Raw genomic sequence first — 21,326 nt, 5'->3', positions numbered from 1 at the left:
GGGCGGTGGGGGAGGAGCTCGGGGTGCGGAAGACCCCGGGGGGGGGGGGGGGCGGGTGGCAGGGGACCGGTCCCGGTCGCAGGTGACCCCCGCCCCCCTCGGCCCCCCGTCCGAGCGTCCCCGCGTCCCCCCCCCGCAGGATCACACAAAGGGCTCCGGCGGCGCCCCCTCCCCGGCCCGCGGCCCCCCGAACCCAGCTCCCGGGGGTCACTCACTGCGCTCATCGCCCGGGGGTCGGCGCCGCGCAGCCCCCGCCCCGACACAGCCTGCTCCTCGGGGCCTCCCCGCTGCAGGACACGACGCCGCTTCTCCTCCTCCTCCTCTTCCTCCTCCTCCTCCTCCTCCTCCGCGGGGGCGCGCGGGCGGCTGGACCCGGCGCGCGACACAGAGGGAGGGGAGCGCGCGCGCGCGCCCCCGGACACCGCCCCCCCCTCCCCCGGCCGGCGCGCGCGCCCCCGCCTCGCCCCACGGAATGACGGGGGGGGGGGGGGGGGGGGGGAGGAAAAAAGAGAGGAGGGGGGGAGAGACTTCGTGCCCGCGCGCCAAGCCACCGGTCTTCATTCATTCATCCAGCCATTCAGTAATTCGTTCATCTCTCCAGCCATCCATTCAGTCATCCATCCATTCATGCATCCACCCATTCATTCATCCGCCCATTCATTCATCCGTCCATTCATCAATTCATCCACCCATTCATTAATTCATCCATCCGTTCATTCATTGAATAATCCATCCATCCGATAATTCATCCATCCATTCATTAATTCATTCATCCATCTATCCATTCAGTAATTCATTCATCCATTCATTCATCCATCCATTCATTAATTCACTCATCTATCCATTCGTTCATTCATTCATCCCTTCATTAATTCATTCATCAATCCGGTCAATCACTCATCCATCCATCCATTCATTCATTCATCCATCCGTCCATTCATCCATTCACTCGTTAATTCATCGATTCATCCATTTATTCATTCATCCATTCATTAATTCATCCATCCGGTAATGCATTCATCCATCCAACCATGGATCCATTCACTCATTAATTCATCCATCCATTCATTAATTCATCCATCTATCCATTCATTCATCCACTCATTCATTAATTCATCCATCCATCCATTCATTCATTCCTTCATTCCCTCCCCTCCCCTCCCGTCCGTCCCTCCCCTCTACTCCCCCCTCCCTTCCCCCTCCCCCTCTGCTCTTCCCTCTTCCCCTCCCCTCAGCACTGTGCTCATTTGTATATATTATTTATTACCCTATTTATTTTGTTAATGAGGCGTACATCTCCTTGATTCTATTTATCTCGACGATGTTGTCTTGTTTTTTCTTTTGTTCTGTTTTGCTTTCCTGTCTCCCCCTGTTTAGACTGTGAGCCCGTCACTGGACAGGGATGTTCTCTGTTGCTGAATTGTACATTCCAAGTGCTTAGTACAGTGCTCTGCACCTAGTAAGCGCTCAATAAATACTATTGAAAGAATGAAGCCGGGCGGCCGGAGGCGGGACGGGCCGCGGCGGCTTGGCGGGCGGCGACCGCAGGCCTGTGGACAGTGCGGAGCCCCGTGGTCCCGGAGGGTGGCGAGGGGGTTCCCGCCCCGGGACCCCGGTGGAGATGGGGACCCAGACCCCCGGATGAGGCCAGCCACTCACCCAGCGCCACACAGCGAGTTGCGTGTCCTGGGCATTGCCCAGACCGGGATTTGCCCCAGGCCGGTCCTGCCTTTGTAATCCCTGACGGCCGCAGCTCCCGCAGGCTTCCCCTCGAGGTCCGGCCCAGGAGGAAACCCTGTAGTCCGGCTCAGACCCCCGGTTCGGCCAACTGTGAGCCCCACACGGGACAGGGACCGCGTCCGACCCGGTCTGTGTCCACCCCGGCGCTTAGTACGGTGCCTGGCGCACGGTTCAGCGCTGAACCGATGCCATTATTATTATTAAGTCCTAGCAGAGGAGTTGCAGGGAAACCTTGGCGCGGCAAAGGGTCCCCTCCCCCCCGGCTTCGCCTCTTTCCTCCAGGCCGGGGCCAGCTCCGGCCCTTGCTCCCGAGGCCAGGAAAGGACGGCAGACGTTCCCAGGCCGATTGATTTTGACTGTTCTGGTGACTCCAGTCTGCTCAGGAGGAAGCAAGGAAACAAGACTTTGGGGCCTGCTGTTTACTAGGGCGGGGGCCCCCTCCCTCTGCCCGGGGACTCAATTCTTGCCCCACCTGCAAGGGACTCACTGCCTTGACCTCTGCCCCCTCCTGCTTCACTGGACAGGATGGTCCAGGACTTTGCCATTGAGAGTTGTGGTCCTCCCCCTCTCCCTTCCCCTCAGCACTGTGCTCATCTGCTCATTTGTATATATTTTTTATTACCTTATTTATTTTGTTAATGAGATGTACATCCCCTTTGATTCCTATTTATTGCTATTGTTTTTGTCTGTCTCCCCCGATTAGACTGTAATCCCGTCAATGGGCAGGGATTGTCCTCTATCTGTTTGCCGAATTGTCCCTTCCAAGAGCTTAGTACAGTTCTGTGCACCATAGTAAGCGGCTCAAGAAATTCTATTGAATGGATGAATGAATGTTGTCAAAGTGTAGGCATTGATTTCCCTCCTCAGTGCCAAGCAGAGAGAGAGTTTGTGTCCCTGTCTTCCCAAGCAACTGGCAAGCCCTTCAGGGCAGGGTCCGAGTCTCCCTCCCACCAAGGCCCCATTCAGGCCTCTGTTTGTTTTATCGGTACTTATCGAACCCTGTTCTAAGCGCTGGGGTAGGTAGAAATCGATTAGATCAGACAGTCGCCCTGTCCCACGTGGGGCTCACAGCCTCAATCTCCGTTTTACAGATGAGGTAACTGAGGCAACAGAGAAGTAAAGTGACCTTGCCCACAGTCACCACAGCGGGACAAGTGGCAGAAACTGGGATTAGAACCCGGACCTTCTGACTCCCAGGCCCGGGCTCCATCCACTCGCCACGCTGCTCCTGCGAGGGGCGAGAACCTTCTCCTCCACAACTCTGGCCTTGGGTCGGTTCGGCTCCGCACACGCCCACCTCCCCGGAGCTGCCAGCTCTGGGCCTAGGCTTGTGAGGTCGGGGGGTCCTCCCAAAGTGGCCGAGCCCGATTCCAGCTGAGATGAACGGGCCGGGGTGAGGGCGGGGCGACACGGCCCCGGACGGAGAGAGTTTTTTTTTTCCAGCACCTGAAGGAGCCCGGGAGCAAAACCCGTCTCGGCTTTGCAAGCCGGAAATGCCATCCGAAAACCAGAATCCCCAACCAACTCCTTGGGCTGGTGAGACGCCACAAAATAATAATAATAATAATGATGGTATTTGTCAAGTGCTTACTATGTGCAAAGCACTGTTCTAAGTGCTGCAGGGGGATACAAGGTGATCAGGTCATCCTACGTGGGACTCACAGTTTGAATCCCCATTTTACAGATGAGGGGACTGAGGCACAGAGAAGTTAAATGACTTGTCCAAAGTCGCCCAGCTGACAAGTGGCTGAGGCGGGATTAGAACCCATGACCTCTGACTCCCAAGCCCGGCAACATGGCCTAGTGGATAAAGCACGGGCCTGGGAGTCAGAAGGACCTCGGTTCTAATTCGGGCTCCGCCACTTGTCTGCCGTTGGACCTCGGACAAGCCACTTGGCTTTTCTGGACCTCAGTCACCTCGTCTGCAAAATGGGGCTTAAGACAGTGAGCCCTAGGTGGGACAATCCGATTAGCCTGTATCTACCTCAGCGCTTCGTGCAGTGCTTGGCGCATAGTAATGGCTTAATACCATAAAAAAAAAAAAATAACGAGGCACGGGCGTGCACATAGCAATGCTCTGTCCGGATGGCGCTCGGCCAGGCTGCGGACGGAGGGTTGCCAGGGGAGTGGGTCGAGGAGGCCGGGATCCTCTGGCCGGACTTGTCCTTCAGCCTCCACGGGTGGAGGGGGGCGGTGGGCGGGGGGATCGGACCGCGGACGCTGCTTCTGGTCCCCTGGCACCCCGGCCTGGCCCGCTCGGCTTCCCCTGGCCCATCGATCCTCTGACCCTCCGCCCCCTCCGGCTCGTGAGCTCCTGTTCCCATTCATGCGGCTTCTTCCGAAATGCTAGCCCCGGTCGATAAACTGGGCCAGCCGCCCGGGGGCCTCGGTTAAGGGCTCGGTCGGCGCTGGGTTCGGTCCCGGCCGCCCAGATGCTACTCGGGGGGTACCGGTGGCCGGGGGTGGGGGCGGGGGGACGGCTCCTGGCCCCCACCCCACCTTGCTGTCTATCCCCGATCCCTCCTGCTGCACCGACATCTCTCCAGGTTCTGGGGTCAACTGGAAAAGGACCAGTCATCAGCCCGGGGGCAGCCCGGGACCGCAGTGACCCTCGGACTCTTCTTCTTCCGGCTTAGAGCTCCGTCTCCCAAGGCCCTCCCCTCAGCCCGGCCTGGAAACAGTCGGTGATTTTGCCGGTGACCCCAGCACCCTCAAGTGGGCCGTTCCCGCCCCGTTCATCCCACCCTCTCTGACCTGGGCGGAGAGTTCCCCTCCAGGAGGTTTCTTGTCCCCTCCACTCCTCCTTCTCCTCCTCTTCCCACTCATATGCCCCCCCCCCCCCCCAAGCAGGGCCAGCCCCTTCCCTCTGCCTCCGCCGTGATGCCTACCGAGAGCTCACCTCCTCAAGGGGCCTTCCCAGACTGAGCTTCCCCTTTTCCCTCTGCTCCTCCCCCTCTCCCTTCCCCTCCCCTCCGCACTGTGCTCATTTGTCTATATTTTTATTACCCTATTTATTTTGTTAATGAGGTGTCCATCCCCTCGATTCTATGTATCGTGATTGCGTTGTCTTGTTTTTGTCCGTCTGTCTCCCCCGATTAGACTGTAAGCCCGTCACTGGGCAGGGATTGCCTCTGTTGCCGAATTGTCCATTCCAAGCGCTTAGTACAGTGCTCCGCACATAGTAAGCGCTCAATACATACTATTGAATGAATGTATGAATGAATGCCACCAAACTGGTCCCCGGGTGGAACCTGGGCCCCAGGAGGGACCTCTGCCCCCAAGACTAGGCCTCACCCCTTCCCCGGGCACCACGGGCTGTTTCTTCCACTGTGGTCCCCCGGTCTGGTTTGCACAGAAACCCAGCTCAAAGCCCCCCAGCCCCTGTTCGGTTTGAAACCACCCTCCCTGCCTCCCCCCGACCCCCTTTAGGGGTGGGGGGGTCCCCTCAGCCCAGCCCCTCCCTTCGGGGAAGTAGCATGGCATAGCGGAGAGAGCCCCGGCCTGCTAGTCAGAAGGACATGGGTTCTAATCCCAGCCCTGCCGCTTGTCTGCTGTGTCGCCTCGGGCAAGTCACTTCACTTCTCTGGGCCTCAGTGACTTCGTCTGGAAAATGGGGATTGAGACTGTGAGGCCCCGCGTGGGGCAGGGACTGTGTCCAACCCATTTTGCTTGTATCCACCTCAGCGCTTAGTTTGATGCCTGGAACGTAATATGGCTTAACAAATATCACAATTTATTATTATCGCCCTGCCCGGATGTCTCGGGAAATGGATCGTGAGAGGAGAGTAGCCACAGGGCAGATTGCCTCCCGCTCCCCGAACCCCCTTTCACTGGGGCCCCGAAGCCTCCCGTCCCTTTCTGGAAATCCTCCCTCGATCAGTAGCTGTGACTACAACCTGCCTAGGCCCCAGACCCCTTCCCCCCCCTCCTCCCTGATTCTCCTCCCACCCTCAACTCCCAGGGAAGCAGGAATCATCATCACCATCGTATCTTCACCGTGGTATTTGCTAAAGCTCTTCCTCTATATCGTGTGCTGTACCGAACACTGGGACAGATAGGACGGTGCTCTGCACCTAGTGAGCGCTCAATAAACATCCTGGGATTTGATGAGGTCAGACACAAGTCCCAAGCCCTAGCGGGTCCTTGAATGGAAGGCTTAGCCCTGCCGGACATGCTGGGTCTCTACCTGGGTTCGGCCTGAGAGCCCAGAGAAGCAGCGTGGCCTAATGGAAAGAGTCTAAGCCAGATTCGGGACTCAGGGGGCCTGGGTTCTAATCCCAGTTCTGCCATTTGACCGCTGCGGGACGTCCGGCAAGCCGCTCGACTGTGCCTCGGTTTCTGAGGATCGAGACGGTGGGACAGAGACTGTGTCTAACTCAATTACCTTGCATGTACCCCAGCGCTTAGTACAGTGCCCGGCACAGTAAGCGCTTACCGAGTAGCACAATCATTAACACAATGATGAGCATTCATCTACTGGGGATTAATCATCTGTTCTCTGTACCCATTATACAGGGCTGAAGGATCCCCGCCGGGCTAAGCCACCCCCACCTTCAGATGCCCACCACAGTCCTGGCAGGGCCCCCCGCCTCCGAGGCGGGGCAGACACCTGGTCTACCTGGCCGGGGTCAGGGGCAGGCATGTGGCGGTCACCACACCCGTCGGCGTGGACACACCCTCGCACCCACACCCCACGCTCGGACACCCGACACTTCCGCCGCCTCTGACACCTCCCCATTCCCCCTGCGGGCGAGGGCAGTCCGGCTACCGCTGCGGCTGCCGCTAGCCCAGGTCCTCTCCTGCGGGGCCGGTGGGCGGGGATGCGGACTCTTGATGGAGGGGAGAGGACACGGGGCTGGGAGCCAGCCTCAAGTCCCGACTCTGACGCTGGCCTGCTGCGTCACCTGGGCAAACCGCTTAACCTCCCTGGGCCTCGGTTTCCTCCTCTGTAAAATGGGGTTACGATCCCAGCCGTCCCTCCCTCTTACGACCCGAGGCCCGTGGGGTACGGGGACCCTGATCTGATTCTCCTGAACGGACCCCGGGGCTCGGCCCAGTCCTCGGCCCAGGGTGAGCGCTGAATGAGGCCCAGAGGACGACTACAAGGCTGACGGTGCCGGCCTCCGGTCCGGCGGAGGCCCCAGCTGGATGGCCGGACCCCGGTGACCCTGAGCCGTCCGCCTGCCTGCTCCCCAAGGCTGGGACCACCCACCCCGCCGCCCTCTCCGGGTCACAGACGACGGGACCACGTCCGCTGATGCACGGCTGAGTTTATTCTGGCTAAAGCGTGCCGAGCGCAATGCTAAATCTGCTTGGGGGTGGGGAGCCAGATCGCAGGGGCTGAATGTCGCCCCTACGCCTCCCCCCAAACTCTGCCTCCCCCGATCCAAGTGACCCGATTTCTGGACCACCACCACCACCACCTGCCACCTATGCAGGGCTGGGCTCGGCCAGCGGGGACGGCGTCGATGGGACTCCGGGTGAACGGGAGGCCCTGGGGCAGGTACAGATCCCAGCCGGGGTCTGTGGGAGGCGGGCAGGGGGCAGGGGATGGCGGGCACGGGGAGGACGGGCAGGGGAGGTGGGCAGAGGGCACAGCAGAATGACCAGGGCTGTCTTGCAGAATGCATAAATTCCTGGCAAGGCAGTATTGCCTGAGCGTGGGAAAGGGGCCCGAGATGAGAAGCATTGGCAGAGAAGTCCACCATTTCCTGGGGTGGGGGGCGCACAAGGGGTAGGAGGACCCACACAGCCCAGCTAGGCCCCGTGCCAGACCCCCCCCCCAAATCCCGGCCCCTCTTGGATTTTGCCAAGTAAGCTCGGTGCAGAAATGGCCAAGGACAGGAAACACCGTCACCCAAGGATTGGGGGCAGGCCGGACCACCGGGGTGTCTCCTCCCACTCAGTGACCCTCGCCACGGCGGGTCCCCCGCTCCACTCGACCAGCTGGGAGCTACGGGGAGGGGAGCATCCCTCCCTGGGTCTTAGGGAGGAAGGGGCAGGGCGCATGCAGATTGGGTACAGACCAGCCCAGTGCCAGCTCATCACGGGGCCTGGCCGAGCAGCGGGCAGAGCAGGGGGCAAAGCCGGCGGCAGAGCGAAGTTCCCCGGCAGGGGTGACAAGGGACAGACGGTGGGGAAGGTGGGGGACGGCGGGGGAACCGTTTAATCTTTTAGAAACCGGGAGAGCTGATATCTGATTTCTGATTTCGGAGGGTTGGGAGCGGGGCCGGCTCTGCTCGCCGGAAGGTTCCCAGCATAGCGCCGGGGGGGGGGGGGGAAAGGACAGAGGGGACCCTCCACTTGCCTCCGCCCACCCAGATCACCTCGGGCCAACCCTGGGGGGTTGAGGGGTGGAACCTGAGATTCTCAGAGGCTGCTGGGGTACTGATGGGTACTGGTGTGCCCCAAAGTGGGGGTTGGACAGGTAGGGGGAGAAGGGGTTGGGGGCGCCGGGGGGGGGGCGTGGGGGTCCTTCCTTCACTGCCACATGTCACCGCCGTCCCCGTTCTCGTGGAACTTGTGCAGGTGATCGGCGAACCTGCGGAGAGTAAAAGATGGGCGGGGGGCGCTCAGGGTCAGCACAAACCCCTGGGGTCAGGGGGAGCGGGCCAGGGGCAGCCCAGAGCCGCCCTGTGACCAGGGGAAGCGGGGGGCCCAGCGGGCGGGGAACCCTCCCTCGCAACCGGCGTGTGGGCAGTAGGGGCGTGGGCCCTCAGAGGGTCGGGGCCCCAGGTGTGTGGGGTCCGGAGGGTGGGGTCCCAGGGGTCGTGGGGGTCAGGGCCCGGGAGCACACATACTTCTTGGCGCAGAAGGTGGCGCAGTCTCTCTCGACGCTCTCGCTCCAGGCCACCTTGTACAGGACCTGGGAGACCCGAGCCCCCGTGAGTCCCCGTAGAGCCCCCCGCTGCGCCCCCTCAGGCCACTCCTCGGCGGCCGGGCCGGTCGCCCGGTGCCCCCCCCCCAAGACCTCATCCAGCACCCCCTGCTGCCCCACAGCACTGCCTGGCCCGGGCCAAGAGGCACAGGGTAGTTCTGGCTTCCTCTGAGACCCTTTCCGGCCCCCAAGCCTGGGCCAGTGGACTGACTGGAGAAGCGGCGGGAGCCCGGGGGGACCCGCCCCATCCGCTGGCGGGGGAGCTGGATCGACCGCCGCACTCCGCTCTCGTACGTGCTAGGGAGGCGTCTTCCACCTCTAGGGTGTGTCCCCAAGTAGGTAGGACAGCATCCACGCGCCCAGCACGTCTCCCCCAGCCCCCCCCAGTGCAGTGCCTCCCCCCACCCCCCGGCCGTGGCGGCACTGGAAAGACTTACCAGAAGACCAGGCAGTGAAGGAACAAGGTGGTAGAAGAAGGCCACGGTCCGAGCCACTTTACTGGACAGGACGAGCCGCCCCTACGAAAGAACCGGGGGGCATCAGGCGGGACACCCCCCCGTCCCGGCTCCGGGATCACAAACTGGGTGGGAGGCGGTCGGCTCCACGAACACGGATCCCCGCCATCCCGGGAAGGCAACGGGGGCCCGGTGGATTCTTCTGGTGAGTCTTCCAGCCTGTCGGTCCAACCTGTCTGCTCCAGGCCTGGGACGGGGAGGGGGAGGGGGGCTGGCAGATCCCCCTCCCCACCCCTCCTCCCCCAACCACTCACCATGCTGAGGGGTGGCTTTGTCCCAGGGGCTCAGACTCAGGTACTTCCTTGTGCGCTCCTGGAGGGAAGCACGGCAGGCGTCAGCGGCCGTCCGGGCCGGAGGCCGGGGACGCTGACCCCCCCGGGACCGGCGGCAGGGCTCGGCTGGGAGTAGTGGCCGGGGGGCGGGGGTTAGGGAGCGGTGAGGGGCGGGGTAGTGGTCCTGGTTGGGGGGATGGTGGCTGGGGTCGGCGAGGGGTGATGAGGTGAGCCTCTTTTTTTGGGGAGGGGGCGGGAGGACCGACCCTCTTGCTGAAGGAAGAGAAGGGTCCAGGCGTTCCTCGTACTGCGACGAATACCGGTGTTCGGTGTCGTCGCTGCTGGCCCCCCTGCGTGGGATGGAGTGGGGTGGTCAGGTCTGGCCCCCGCCCCCCCCCCCAGAAGACCCCCCCCCCCAGGGCAGGCTCCCCTCTGCTCTGCTTTCATCGCTTTCTGGATCCGGGACCCCCCACGGGGAAGACCGTGTCCAACCTGATTAACATGAATCTACCTCAGCATTTAGAACAGCGCTTGGCACGGTAGTAAGCTCTTAACCCAGTACCATAATTTATGAAGATAATTAAGGGTCTCTCCAAACCTGGAGCAGCCCGTCACCTCTTCCCTCCCCCAAAGCTCGGCACCCCGCCCCCACACCTTGCGTCAACACCTCCCGAAGGCCACCCACGCAGCCTTCCCTTGCTGGGCCGCCGCTCCCGGCTATAGCACCGAGGAAGGACCCGTAACCCTTAATAATAATAATAATGGTATTTTATGTGACTGTGGGCAAGTCACTTAACTTCTCTGTGCCTCAGTTCCCGCTCATCTGTAAAAATGGGGATTAAGACTGTGAGCCTTCAACGTGGGACAACCTGATTCCCCTATGTCTACCCCAGCGCTAGAACAGTGCTCGGCACATAGTAAGCGCTTAACAAATACCAACATTATTATTATTAAGCACTTACTATGTACCAAGCACTGTTCTAAACCCTGGGGTGGAAAACAGGGTAATCAGGTAGTCCATGTGGGGCTCACACTCTTAATCCCCATTTTACAGATGAGATAACTGAGGCACAGAGAAGTTAAGTGACTTGCCCAAGGTCACACAGCAGACACGTGGCGGAGCCGTGATTAGAACCCACGTCCTCTGACTCCCAACCAGGCTCTTTCTGCTAGGGCCTGTGCCTGGCTGTGCCTGGCACCCGGTTAGTGCTTAACAAATACCGCGATTATTACTATTATTGGTCCTTAGAAGGTGCCCAGTCCAGCAAGTCACTTAACTTCTCTGTGCCTCAGTGACCTCATCTGGAAAACGGGGATTAAGACTGTGAGCCTCACGAGGGACAACCCAGCGCCCCTTAGAGAACAGTGCTTCTCGCATAGCACGTAACAAATACCAACATTATTATTATTATCAGGCAGGCCCCATCCAGCATGGGACGTGGGTGGCGGGCTCGGCGCTCCGCCCAGGCTGGCAGGGGGTCAGGCCACGGTGCGGCGGACGTCGAGAGAGTGATCCGGGACCCCCCTTCCAGCTCCCCGGCGCCGGTTGCCGATCCCGAGAGGTCACACCCGAGCTCCGCGAGGCCCGCACGGGGCCCGGCCTCCGGAACACAGATCACGTGTGGCGGGACCCGGGGTGCAGGGCGGCGTGCGGGAAGGCCTATCCGGACCTAATTACTGCTGCCTCCGATCGCGCGGCCGCCACAGGCCGGGACCACGTCCGGTGACCGCCGGGCCCCCCGCCACAAATCGGCATGTCCACCCCATTTTCACTCCTTATGGATCCACTCCTTGGGGACACCGCCCGCACGCGCACGATGCACACAGACACAGGTACAGGGGCACACAGACACACGTGCACACAGACACAGGTACACACACGTGCCACACCTCAACCCTCCTTCAGAGCTGTGAGGGAGATGGGCGCCGCCTGCTGGACGCCGGGATTCAGGCGTGCGTGAGCGCCCCCCTCCCCATCACCGGCCGAGGGGAACGGGGACCCCCTGAACCCTCACCCCGGGATGGGGGCGTCAGGCGTGGGGGGAGGGAGGAGCAGAGCGACCCTGGGGCCTAGGCAAGGAGAAGCAGTACGGCCTAGTGGGTAGATCACGGGCCTGGGAGTCAGAAGGACCTGGTACTAGAGACGCAGCGTGGCTCAGTGGAAAGGGCCCGGGGCTTGGGAGTCAGAGGTCATGGGTTCGAATCCCGGCTCGGCCACTTGGCAGCTGGGGGACTGTGGGCACTTCACCTCTCTGGGCCTCGGTGACCTCATCTGGAAAATGGGGATTAACCGTGAGCCTCACGTGGGACAACCTGATGAGCCCGTATCTCCCCCAGCGCTTAGAACAGTGCTCTGCTCATAGCAAGTGCTTAACGAATACCAACGTTATTAATCCCTGCTTGGCCCCTTGTTTTCAGTGGGACAAGTCGCTTCACTTCTCTGTGCTTCAGTGACCTCACAGAAGCAGCGTGGCTCAGGGGAAAAAGCTCGGGCTTGGGAGTCAGAGGTCACGGGTTCTAATCCCGGGTCCGCCACTTGGCAGCTGTGGGACTTGGGGCAAGTCACTTCACTTCTCTGGGCCTCAGTTCCCTCATCTGTCAAATGGGGAGGAAGACTGTGAGCCCCACGTGGGACGACCTGATGACCTTGTCTCTACCCCAGTGCTTAGAGCAGTGCTTGGCAAATAACGAGCGCTTAACGAATACCCAACATTATCATTACTATCTGGAAAATGGGGATTAAACTGTGAGCCCCATGTGGGACAGGGACCGTGCCCAACCTGATAAGCGTCTATCTATCCCAGCGCTTAGTCCAGAGCTTGGCACACAGTAAGTGCTTAGTGAGTCGTTTGGACTGTGAGCCCGTCATTGGGCAGCGATTGCCTCTATCTGGTGCCGAATTGTACATTCCAAGCGCTCAGTACAGTGCTCTGCACATAGGAAGCGCTCAATAGATACTATTGAATGAATGAATGCTTAACATATAACATTAAAAAAAATCACATTTCTGGCCCCTGGTAGCGAGCTATTTGGTCCCTCTGTCTAAACTGCTGAAGCGAGTTACTCACTTGCAAGGGCAAACTGGTCCGTAAGGTGGATTTTGAGGGGGACCAGGGGCGGAGGGTGTAGTTCCTCCTCCCCGACAGGATCCCGAGGGTTCCTGCCCCGCGGGGCTGAGGGAGGGCTGGGGGAGAGTCGAGGACGAGGCCCATCGGCCGCTTGTGGACGACGGGACCGTCGGCCGGGGCGGGCTCGTCGCGGGCCTCCCCGGGAAGAGGGTCGGGCGGGAGGCCGGGTGTCCGGCCGTGGCGGCGGTCACTCACCCGGCCGGGGGTAGCTCTGCAGGAACTTGATCTTCTCGAAGAGCTTGATGTTGTCGGCCCTCAGGCTGTCCAGCTCGCTCTGCAGGGCTTGGATCGTGCGCTGCGCCAGGCGGCCCTCCTGGACGGGGGAGGGACCGACCGGTCGGCGCGGCCCGGGGCTCGAGGCCACCCCAAAAACCGGGGGTCCCGGTCCAGGGCCTGGAAAACCTCCCCCGTCGCCTCCCGATGCCTGGAAATCCCGTCCCTCGGACAGCCACCGCCACGGCCTGGAATCCCTGTCCGGGGGGTCGAGGGTCGGGAAATGGATGGACCACCCTCCAGCCGGCTGCACGCAGGGCCCCCGTCAGAAGGCCCATAGTCTAGTCTCGGCTCTGCCCCGACCTGGAGTGTGTCCTTGGGGCCAAGTCGGTGCAACCCTCTGGGGCCTCAGTTTTCCCCGGCTATAAAATGGGGGAGAGGGTCCCCCGCTCGCCCTCTCTTTGAGACCTCTTGGGGGAGAGGGGCCGTCCCAACTCTCCTGTATCGACCCCCAGCGGATGAGCGCCGATTGCTCGGCAGAAATAACCGTGGTATCTGTTAAACGTTATGTGCCAAACACTGTTCTAAGTGCTGGGGTAGAAACGGGTAGTCAGGTCGGACACAGTCCCTGTCCCACATGGGGCCCACAGTCTTCAAAAGGAGGAGAATATGAAGATGATCGCCTCCATCACACCGCAGCCTGGTCCCAACCCCTCGGGGGCTCGGCTCGCTTCTCGGCTCCGAGGGTCCAGAGGGGACCGAGTCGAGGGACCGAGCTCTCCCTCGTCGTTCCGGGAAATAGCCCTGCCCTGCCCTCCTCCGCCCGTGCCCCCCGCCCCCCAGGTTCCCCTCTGCCCCCGACAGAGGCACCGGTTGACCCACTCACCGCCTCCAGCTCCTGGTTTCCGGGCCCGGAAACGTTCTCTCCTGGCTGGAGATGATGGACAGCCAGAGAGTCCCATCTGGCCCTCTGGGTTGGGGGTGCTGGGAGAAGAGGCGTCCTGTGCCTAGGAGGCAAGTCCCCCGTGTCCAGTGACCGGGCGGGCCCGAGGGAGGTCGAGAGGGGAGGGAGCGGAGGGGGGTTAGAGAGTTGCCGTGTTCACGGAGAGGTGACGGCTCGGTGCTAAGCACCGGGCTGGTACGAGCAGGAGAAAATCCCTCACAGTCGTCTCTCAGCCTTGAGCTCTAGGGGAGGGGCTCGGTGAGGGGGTCAGGGGTTCTAGGGAAGGGGTTTCGGTGGAGAGGTTTAGGGGAGGGAGTCGGAAGTAGTCCCAGGGGAGAGGGCGGTGTCCGGGGACTAAGGGAGGGGGACGGGGAAGCCTCGGTCTACCCTGGTCTCGGGTCCCAAACCCGGCGGGTCCGGCAGGCCCGGAAGACCCGGCCTCCCCCGGCCCACGGGGTAGCCCGGGGCTTCGGACTCCCACCTCGCGGGGAACGAGGCTACGAGCACCCCCCGGCCTCCCCGGCCCGGTCCCCCCCGGTGGCCCGGGCTACCGTAGAACAGGGCCGTGGCCTCCTTGATGGGGTCGGGGATCTTCTCCAGGCTGAGTTCCGCAGCACCCTGAGGGCGAGAGGCCAATGTACGTCACACACACAGAGGTCACACACCCGGTGGGCGCCTTCACTGGGGTCGGGGGAGACCTCGCCCTCTGGACTTACTACCTCGGGGGGCCCCTCGGGCCTTCTGGGGGCCCGGACCGGCTACCCAAGCCCGTGGTCACCGGCCCCTTCACGTCTCTCTCCCCACCCAACTTGTAGTTGGGCTTCTATAGGGCTTGGGGCAAGGCCCAGGGACCGTCTGTGCTCCTGCCTGGCAGGGAAAGTACTGAACTTCTCTGGGCCTCAGTTTCCTCAACTGTAAAATGGAGATTGGATACCTGTCCTCCCTCCTACTTAGACCGTGAGCCCCATGTGGGACAGGGACTGTAGCTAACTTGATTAACTTGTATTTACCCCGGTGCTTAAAACAGCGCTTGACACATACTAAGCGGTTAATAAATACCAAGAGAAACGAAGAAGTCGTAATAGCATTTAAGTGCTTACTGTGTGAAGAGCACTGTACTAAGTGCTGATGAAGAAGACGCCCGGGGAAATTAGATGCACTCCCCGTCCCTGGGGGGCCACAATCTAGGGGCTGGTCCTGTCACCCCAACTGTGCCGGGCGGTCTGGGGGTCGGGCTTGAACCCTGAATGGTGGGGGTCATGGCGGGGCCGTCCCGGGCGAGTGCCAGGTTTTGTCACTGTAGCTCTAGACTCTGAAAGCTCATTGTGGGCAGGGAATATGTCTGTTATATTGTTCTTCTATACTCTCCCAGGGCTCAGTAATAATAATAATAATAATCTAATAATCTTGGTATTTGTTAAGCGCTTACTATGTGCAGAGCACTGTTCTAAGCGCTGGGGTAGATACAGGGTAATCAGGTTGTCCTACGTGGGGCTCACAGTCATAATCCCCATTTTACAGATGAGGGAACGGAGGCCCAGAGCAGTTAAGTGACTTGCCCACAGTCACCCAGCTGACAATAATAATAATAATAATGTTGGTATTTGTTAAGCGCTTACTATGTGCCGAGCACTGTTCTAAGCGCTGGGGTAGACAGAGGGGAATCAGGTTGTCCCACATGGGGCTCACAGTCTTAATCCCCATTTTACAGATGAGGGAACTGAGGCACAGAGAAGTTAAGTGACTCGCCCACAGTCACACAGCCGACAAGTGGCAGAGCTGGGATTCGAACTCATGAGCCCTGACTCCAAAGCCCATGCTCTTTCCACTGAGCCAAGCTGCTTCAGCACAGTGCTCTGCACACATTCGATTGCCTGACAGACTGAGGGCCTCTTCTTGAGCTCTCCAAGGGATTTCCCGTCTGGTACCTCCTGGGACCCCAGGGAACCGGGGGTGGGGGTGTAACTCTCTCCATTCCACACTTGGGGAAACTGAGGCCCAGAGATTTGCTCCCTTTAATCACCCCTCCCTAAGTCTCCCGGCACTTGTGTCCAAATCCGTCATTTATTTCTACTAATGTCTGTCTCCCCTTCTAGACTGCAAGCTTCTCGCAGGCAGAGAACGTGTCCACCGACTCTTGATAGAGCACGGGCCTGAGAGTCAGACGGTCGCGGGTTCTAATCCCAGATCTTCTACTTGACTGCTGTGAGGCCTTGGGCAAGTCATTTCACTTCTCTGTGCCTCAGTTAATTCATCTGTGACATGGGATTAAGACTGCGAGCCCCAACCGGGACAGGGACCGTGTCCAACCCCATTTGCCGGTATCCACCCCAGGGCTTAGTCCAGTGCCTGGCACATAGTAAGCGCTTAACGAATGCCACAATTATTATTATTGTTAATAGTAACTGTTGTGTTCTCTCCCAAGCGCTCAGTACAGTGCTCTGCACCCAGTAAACACTCAATAAATACCAATGATTGATTGATTGACCCAGCAGGCCCAGGCATTGTTGGGAGCAGGTCGCGGAGGGTGCCCTGGGGAGGTGGAAGCTGGTCAGAGCCAGGTGCCCGTGGGATAGACTACCTTCCCTACCTAGAGGCCTAGCGGCTACAGCCCGAGCCTGGGAGTCAGAAGGCCCCGGCCTCTAAATCCGACTCCACCCCTAGTCTGCTGTGTGACCTTGGGTAAGTTCCTAACCTTCTCTGGGCCTCAGTTACCTCATCTGCAAAACACGGTTGAGTCCGCGGGACACGGATCGGTTCCAACCTGATCTGCTTGAAATCACCCTGACGCCTTAGGACAGCGCCTGGCGTGTCGTAAGCGCTTAACGGACACCACAGTCACTGGCGACGACGATTACCTCGGCGTCGGGGGCGCTGGAGGGACGACATGGACCGGACCGGTGCTGAGGTCATGTTCCAGCTTGCCTGATCAAGTCCCTCTGGTCCGCGACGGTGGCCACGGCGTCGGCGAACTGGCCCTGCAGCTCGGCGCAGCGTCCTGTGGGGCCGGAGCAGGGACAAGGAGGTCAGTGGGCGGACAGGGTGGGGAGCGGGAGGCCTCTCTGAGACCGACCAGAGAAGGGTGACCCGCACGGTGGTGGTGATAGCAGGGCGGTGGGGTGGGGTGGGGGAGAGTGCCGGCCCGGGCGGTGGCGAGGAGGGGTGCCGACGGGGGTGCGCAGATGCGGGCTGGGAGGGGGGGGGCAGAAGGGGCCGGCCGGAACCAGGAAGGAGGTGGGGGGTAGGCGCAGAGCGGTTATCGTTGCCCCCCCAAATCCCACCCCACCGGAGCGAGGGGTCCCCCACTCCGCAGGCTGCAGCGACAGGAAAACACACCTCCCCGCGCAAGCAGCAAGGGACGCGAAAGGGATTTCTCACTCAGAGCATCCAGTACAGGCTTCGGAGGTGCCCAGGACTGCCTGGCGCATTGCCTCCGGCGCGCAGCGCGGTGCCTGGCCCATAGTAAGCGCTTGACAATACTATTATTATCATCACTAGTAGTAGTACAGTTTTTCAGCCCACCGCCACGGCCACGGCGATAGTGAGACCCTCCGGTTTCTTGGCCGGAGTGCTGGGGGTGAAGGCCCGCCCCGCTCCCACAGGTATTGTTCGGTCTAGCTGCCTCGGCCTGCTCACGCTGTAACTCATCACTTCACGCCATTCATCCGTGGCTGTCGTTCCTCGCCTCCGTCCACGACCCCTTGAGGCTGGGGGCCCTCGGGGACGGGGACTACGGCCTCACCGTTCCGCACCTACCCTAGCACTCAGTCTACAGCTGGGACAGAAAGTGAGCACTGAAAAAATATTCCAACAGGGTAACTCCGCACACGGTAGGCGGCCGGTACGGTGCTCGGCACCCGCTGGGTGCTTAGTAAACGCCGAGGACAATGACCAAGAACTAATGTTTTGACGTTACAGATGGCCGGGTACACCGCAAATAGCAAGAGACGTCTGGACGTAGAGGAGAGAGGATGGGTGCTGGGTCACTGGGGGGACAGTCGGGGATGGACGGGGGAGGGTTGGGGGGAGGGTGGTCCGTGCCGGGTCGCTGGCGGGAGAGTTCGGGGATGGAGAGGGGAGAGTCAGGGGGGTGGGATGGTTTGTGCTGGGTCACTGGGGCAGAGTCAGGGGTGTGAGAGGGTCCAACCGTAAGCAAGGAAGGGGGTGCAGCCCATAATCCCCCCTGGCACCCCAGTGCCCCCCTTGGGGACCGAGTCCTGGCTGGACAGTCCAGAGGTGGCGGGGCGGGGAGTGGAACTGACGCTAAAAGCTCTGTGCCAACGGGGGACGGCCGACGCCGGCTTAAGGCATCGCCAAAAAGGCCTCTCGGGGGGCAGCTTTCCTGGAACCAGGCCAGCGGGACAACAGGCCCCAGCTCGGCGTGGCTTCATCCCCGCTCGGTGCACGGCCCCTGCCGCCCAACACGGTGGGACGCCTGTTGATCTGCTAAGGCCACTGTCCCTCCCGCTGAAGGATGGGCTTCCCGGGGAGGGACCGCACCCCCGGGAGCTCCCCCAGAAACCCGGGTCCCCAGGGCCCGGGAGGGGACGGGGAAGGGAGGGCAGGAAGAAGAGGAAGCGGGCCCGCTAGAGGGAGCTGCTGCCGCTTCAGGAAATTCCAAGAAGTTTTCCCACAATTTTGGGAAGAGGCAGGGATACATCAGCCTCGGGATTGGGGGAATCAGACCCGACTGGGGGATGACGGGGGCGGAGGTCCTCAAGGCTTCCCTCTCGCACCCTCTTCTGGGCCCAGGCGAGGGTCAGCGAAGACTCTTGTGAAAGAGAGGGGCCAGACCCGGGGAAGGGACAGGGCAGGAAGTTCTAGGAGCGGGATCCTCTTCCCGGGGAAGAGTGGCGGGTGGGGGCCAGAGAGATCCCCGCTGACGGGGGTGTGGACTGAGCGCCGACTGTGGGGGAGATACAAGAGGATCCCTGCCCGCCAAGGGACTCCCAGGCGAAGAGGACGGGAGGGCGGGATCTCGTTCCCATTTGACAGAGGAGGGAATGGTGGCCCAGAGAGGGTAAGCGGCTTGCTCCGGGTCACACGGTAAGCCGGTGGAGGAGCCGGGATGATGATGATGATGATGATGATAATTAGAAACAACGATAACGGTACTTGTTAGGCATTTACTACGTGTCGAGCACTGTCCTAAAACCCCCGGGGAAAATCCAAGTCAATGGGGTTGGACACAGTTCCTGTCCCAGCCGGGCCTCATACTCTTAATCCCCATTTTACAGATGAGGTCGCCGAGGGCTGCGAATCGGAGTCTCCAAACTGCCAGTCCTGCCCTCTTCCCCCCCCCCCGCCCCCAGGCCGTACTGTCTTGGGTTGTCCCAACAACGTTGACCAGAGGAGGCTGCTCAGAAACGGCAGTCCCCTGCCTGGCCTGTTGTGGGACCTTGGGCAAGTCATTTAACCTCTCCGTGCCCCGGTTTCCACATCCATAAAACGGGGATTAGATCCCTGTTGTCCCTCCCTCCCTCTTAGAATGGGAGCCCCGTGAGGGTCAGGGACTGGATCTGATCCGACATCCCCGTGTCTCTCAGCGTTCGGCACGGTGCTTGGCACCCAGTAAGCAGTCATTACGTACCGTGGACCTCCTCCGCCTCTCTGCCCTGTCCTCCCCCTGGCTTGGAACTCCCTCCCTCTTACCCAACAGACCACCGCTCTCCCCACCTTCAAAAACCCTCCTAAAAATCACCTCTCCTCCAAGAAGCCTTCCCTGATGAAGCCTTCATTTAGCCACCTATTCTCCCTTCTACACGCCTGAATCTCTATCCTTAAAGAGAAGCAGCGTGGCTCAGTGGAAAGAACCCGGGCGTAGGAGTCAGAGGTCATGGGTTCTAATCCCGGCTCCGCCACCTGTCAGTTGGGTGACTTGGGGCAAGTCACTTCACGTCTCTGGGCCTCAGTGACCTCATCTGTAAAATGGGGATGAAGGCCGTGAGCCTCACGTGGGACAGCCTGATGACCCTGTATCTCCCCCAGCGCTTAGAACACCGGCTTGGCACACAGTAAGCGCTTAACAAATACCAACATTATTATTATTATTATTATTATTAAGAGCTTTGATTCTCAACCCGCCTTCAGCCCCACAGCACTTAGAGCCTTAAATTCTGACGTTTCCCCTCTCTGTCATTTATATACTCTCTGCTCCTCTTCTAGATTGTAAGCGTCTGGATGGCAGGGATCACATCTACCAGCTCTACTGTATTACACACTCTCCCAAGCACTCAGTACAGTGCTCTGAACACAGTGAGCGCTCAATAAATACCACTGACCGTCCACCAACCCTACCGTATTACACTTTCAAGCGCTGGGTTCCGCACACAGTAAGTCCTTAATAGAGAATAAGAGAGAACAGTAAGTGCTTAAGTAGAGAAGCAGCGTGGCTCAGTGGAGAGCACAGGCTTGGGAGTCAGAGGTTCATGGGCTCGAAATCCCAGCTCCGCCGCCTGTCAGCTGTGTGACCGTGGGCAAGGCACCTAACTTCTCTGTGCCTCGGTTACCTCATCTGTAAAATGGGATGAAGACTGTGAGCCCCGTGTGGGACAACCTGATTACTCTGTATCTACCCCAGCGCTCTGCACGTAGTAAACGCTTAACGAATACCAACATTATTATTATTAATAAACACCACTGATCCATATCCACCAACAACTGTACTCCGCTCTCTCAAGTGTTTAGTACCGTGCTCTGCACACAGTAAGCACTCAAATTCCAACCATCAACAGTCTACCAACCCTACTGCATGACACTCTCAAGTGTAGCACGGTGCTCCGCACACAGTAAGAAGCAGCCTAGTAGACAGAGAAAGGGGTGGGGATCAGAAGGACCTGGGTTCTAATCCCGGCTCCAACATTTGTCTGCCGTGTGACCTCGGGCAAGTCACTTCACTTCTCCGTACCTCAGGTCCCTCATCTGTAAAATGGGGATTAAGACTGAACCCCCACTCGGGATACGGTCTGCGTCCGACCCCACTTCCTTGTTTCTACCCCAGCACTCAGAAGAGGACCTGGAACATAGTAAGCGCGTAACCGGTGCTACTGACAAAAAAAGTGCTTAATAAATTCGACTGATCGGTATCTACCAACACTATTGTATTACGCTCTCCCAAGTATTCAGTACAGTGCTCTGCACCCAGTAAGAACTCAATAAATACCACCGATCAACCGTCTACCAATCCCCTTGTACTACACTCTCAAGTACAGTGCTCCGCACATAGTAAGCGTTCAATAAATAGCACTGATCGACTGATTTAGTAGGAGCGGTAAGAATTATGAAGTGGCTCTCTGGTTCCACTCCCCACCCTCTGCCGTCCAGTGCTGGGCCCTTCCCCAAGTGGGGGCTGACACACGGAACGAGAGTGGCGGGGAGCCCCCCCCCCCCGGCCCCGCGTGAGAATCGGGCGACGCTCCCGGATCGGACCTTCGCTGCACCGGTACATTTCCGATCGGAATCAGGCTCGGGAAAGGAGCCGGCGTGACGGGGACGGGCTGGACGACTACCGACTAGACGATGCCCCCACAGTCCAACAATCATCAAACCGCATTGGTGGGGCTGGAATCCCTCCCGGGGGGGAGGGAGCAAGAGGGACTCAGGCTTCCCTCCCCCCGACCACCGGTTGTCCCTCCCCCT

General features: G+C 60.0%; 1 protein-coding gene and 1 long non-coding RNA gene across 2 annotated transcripts; both read right to left on the bottom strand.

Annotated features, from left to right (window-relative positions):
* Window positions 1-6,993: 6,993 nt before the first annotated feature.
* On the bottom strand, window positions 6,994-8,615 carry LOC114817847. The gene is made up of 2 exons (XR_003765711.1): window positions 8,541-8,615; window positions 6,994-8,281 (listed from the first exon to the last, which is right to left on the bottom strand). It is a non-coding gene; the product is annotated as an uncharacterized LOC114817847 (long non-coding RNA).
* Window positions 8,616-9,466: 851 nt separating this feature from the next.
* On the bottom strand, window positions 9,467-14,949 carry LOC100084199 (protein CASP-like). Its single transcript, XM_029082467.2, is given in 6 exon segments — window positions 9,467-9,753; window positions 12,728-12,845; window positions 13,632-13,649; window positions 13,651-13,752; window positions 14,190-14,306; window positions 14,893-14,949. Coding segments are annotated over 6 exon segments (699 nt in total).
* Between the last annotated feature and the right edge of the window lie 6,377 nt (window positions 14,950-21,326).

Source organism: Ornithorhynchus anatinus, chromosome 17, assembly GCF_004115215.2.
Source record: "Ornithorhynchus anatinus isolate Pmale09 chromosome 17, mOrnAna1.pri.v4, whole genome shotgun sequence".
NCBI lineage: Eukaryota > Metazoa > Chordata > Mammalia > Monotremata > Ornithorhynchidae > Ornithorhynchus > Ornithorhynchus anatinus.
Note: the sequence above shows the minus strand (reverse complement) of the source record. Positions and strands in the feature narration are given on the sequence as shown.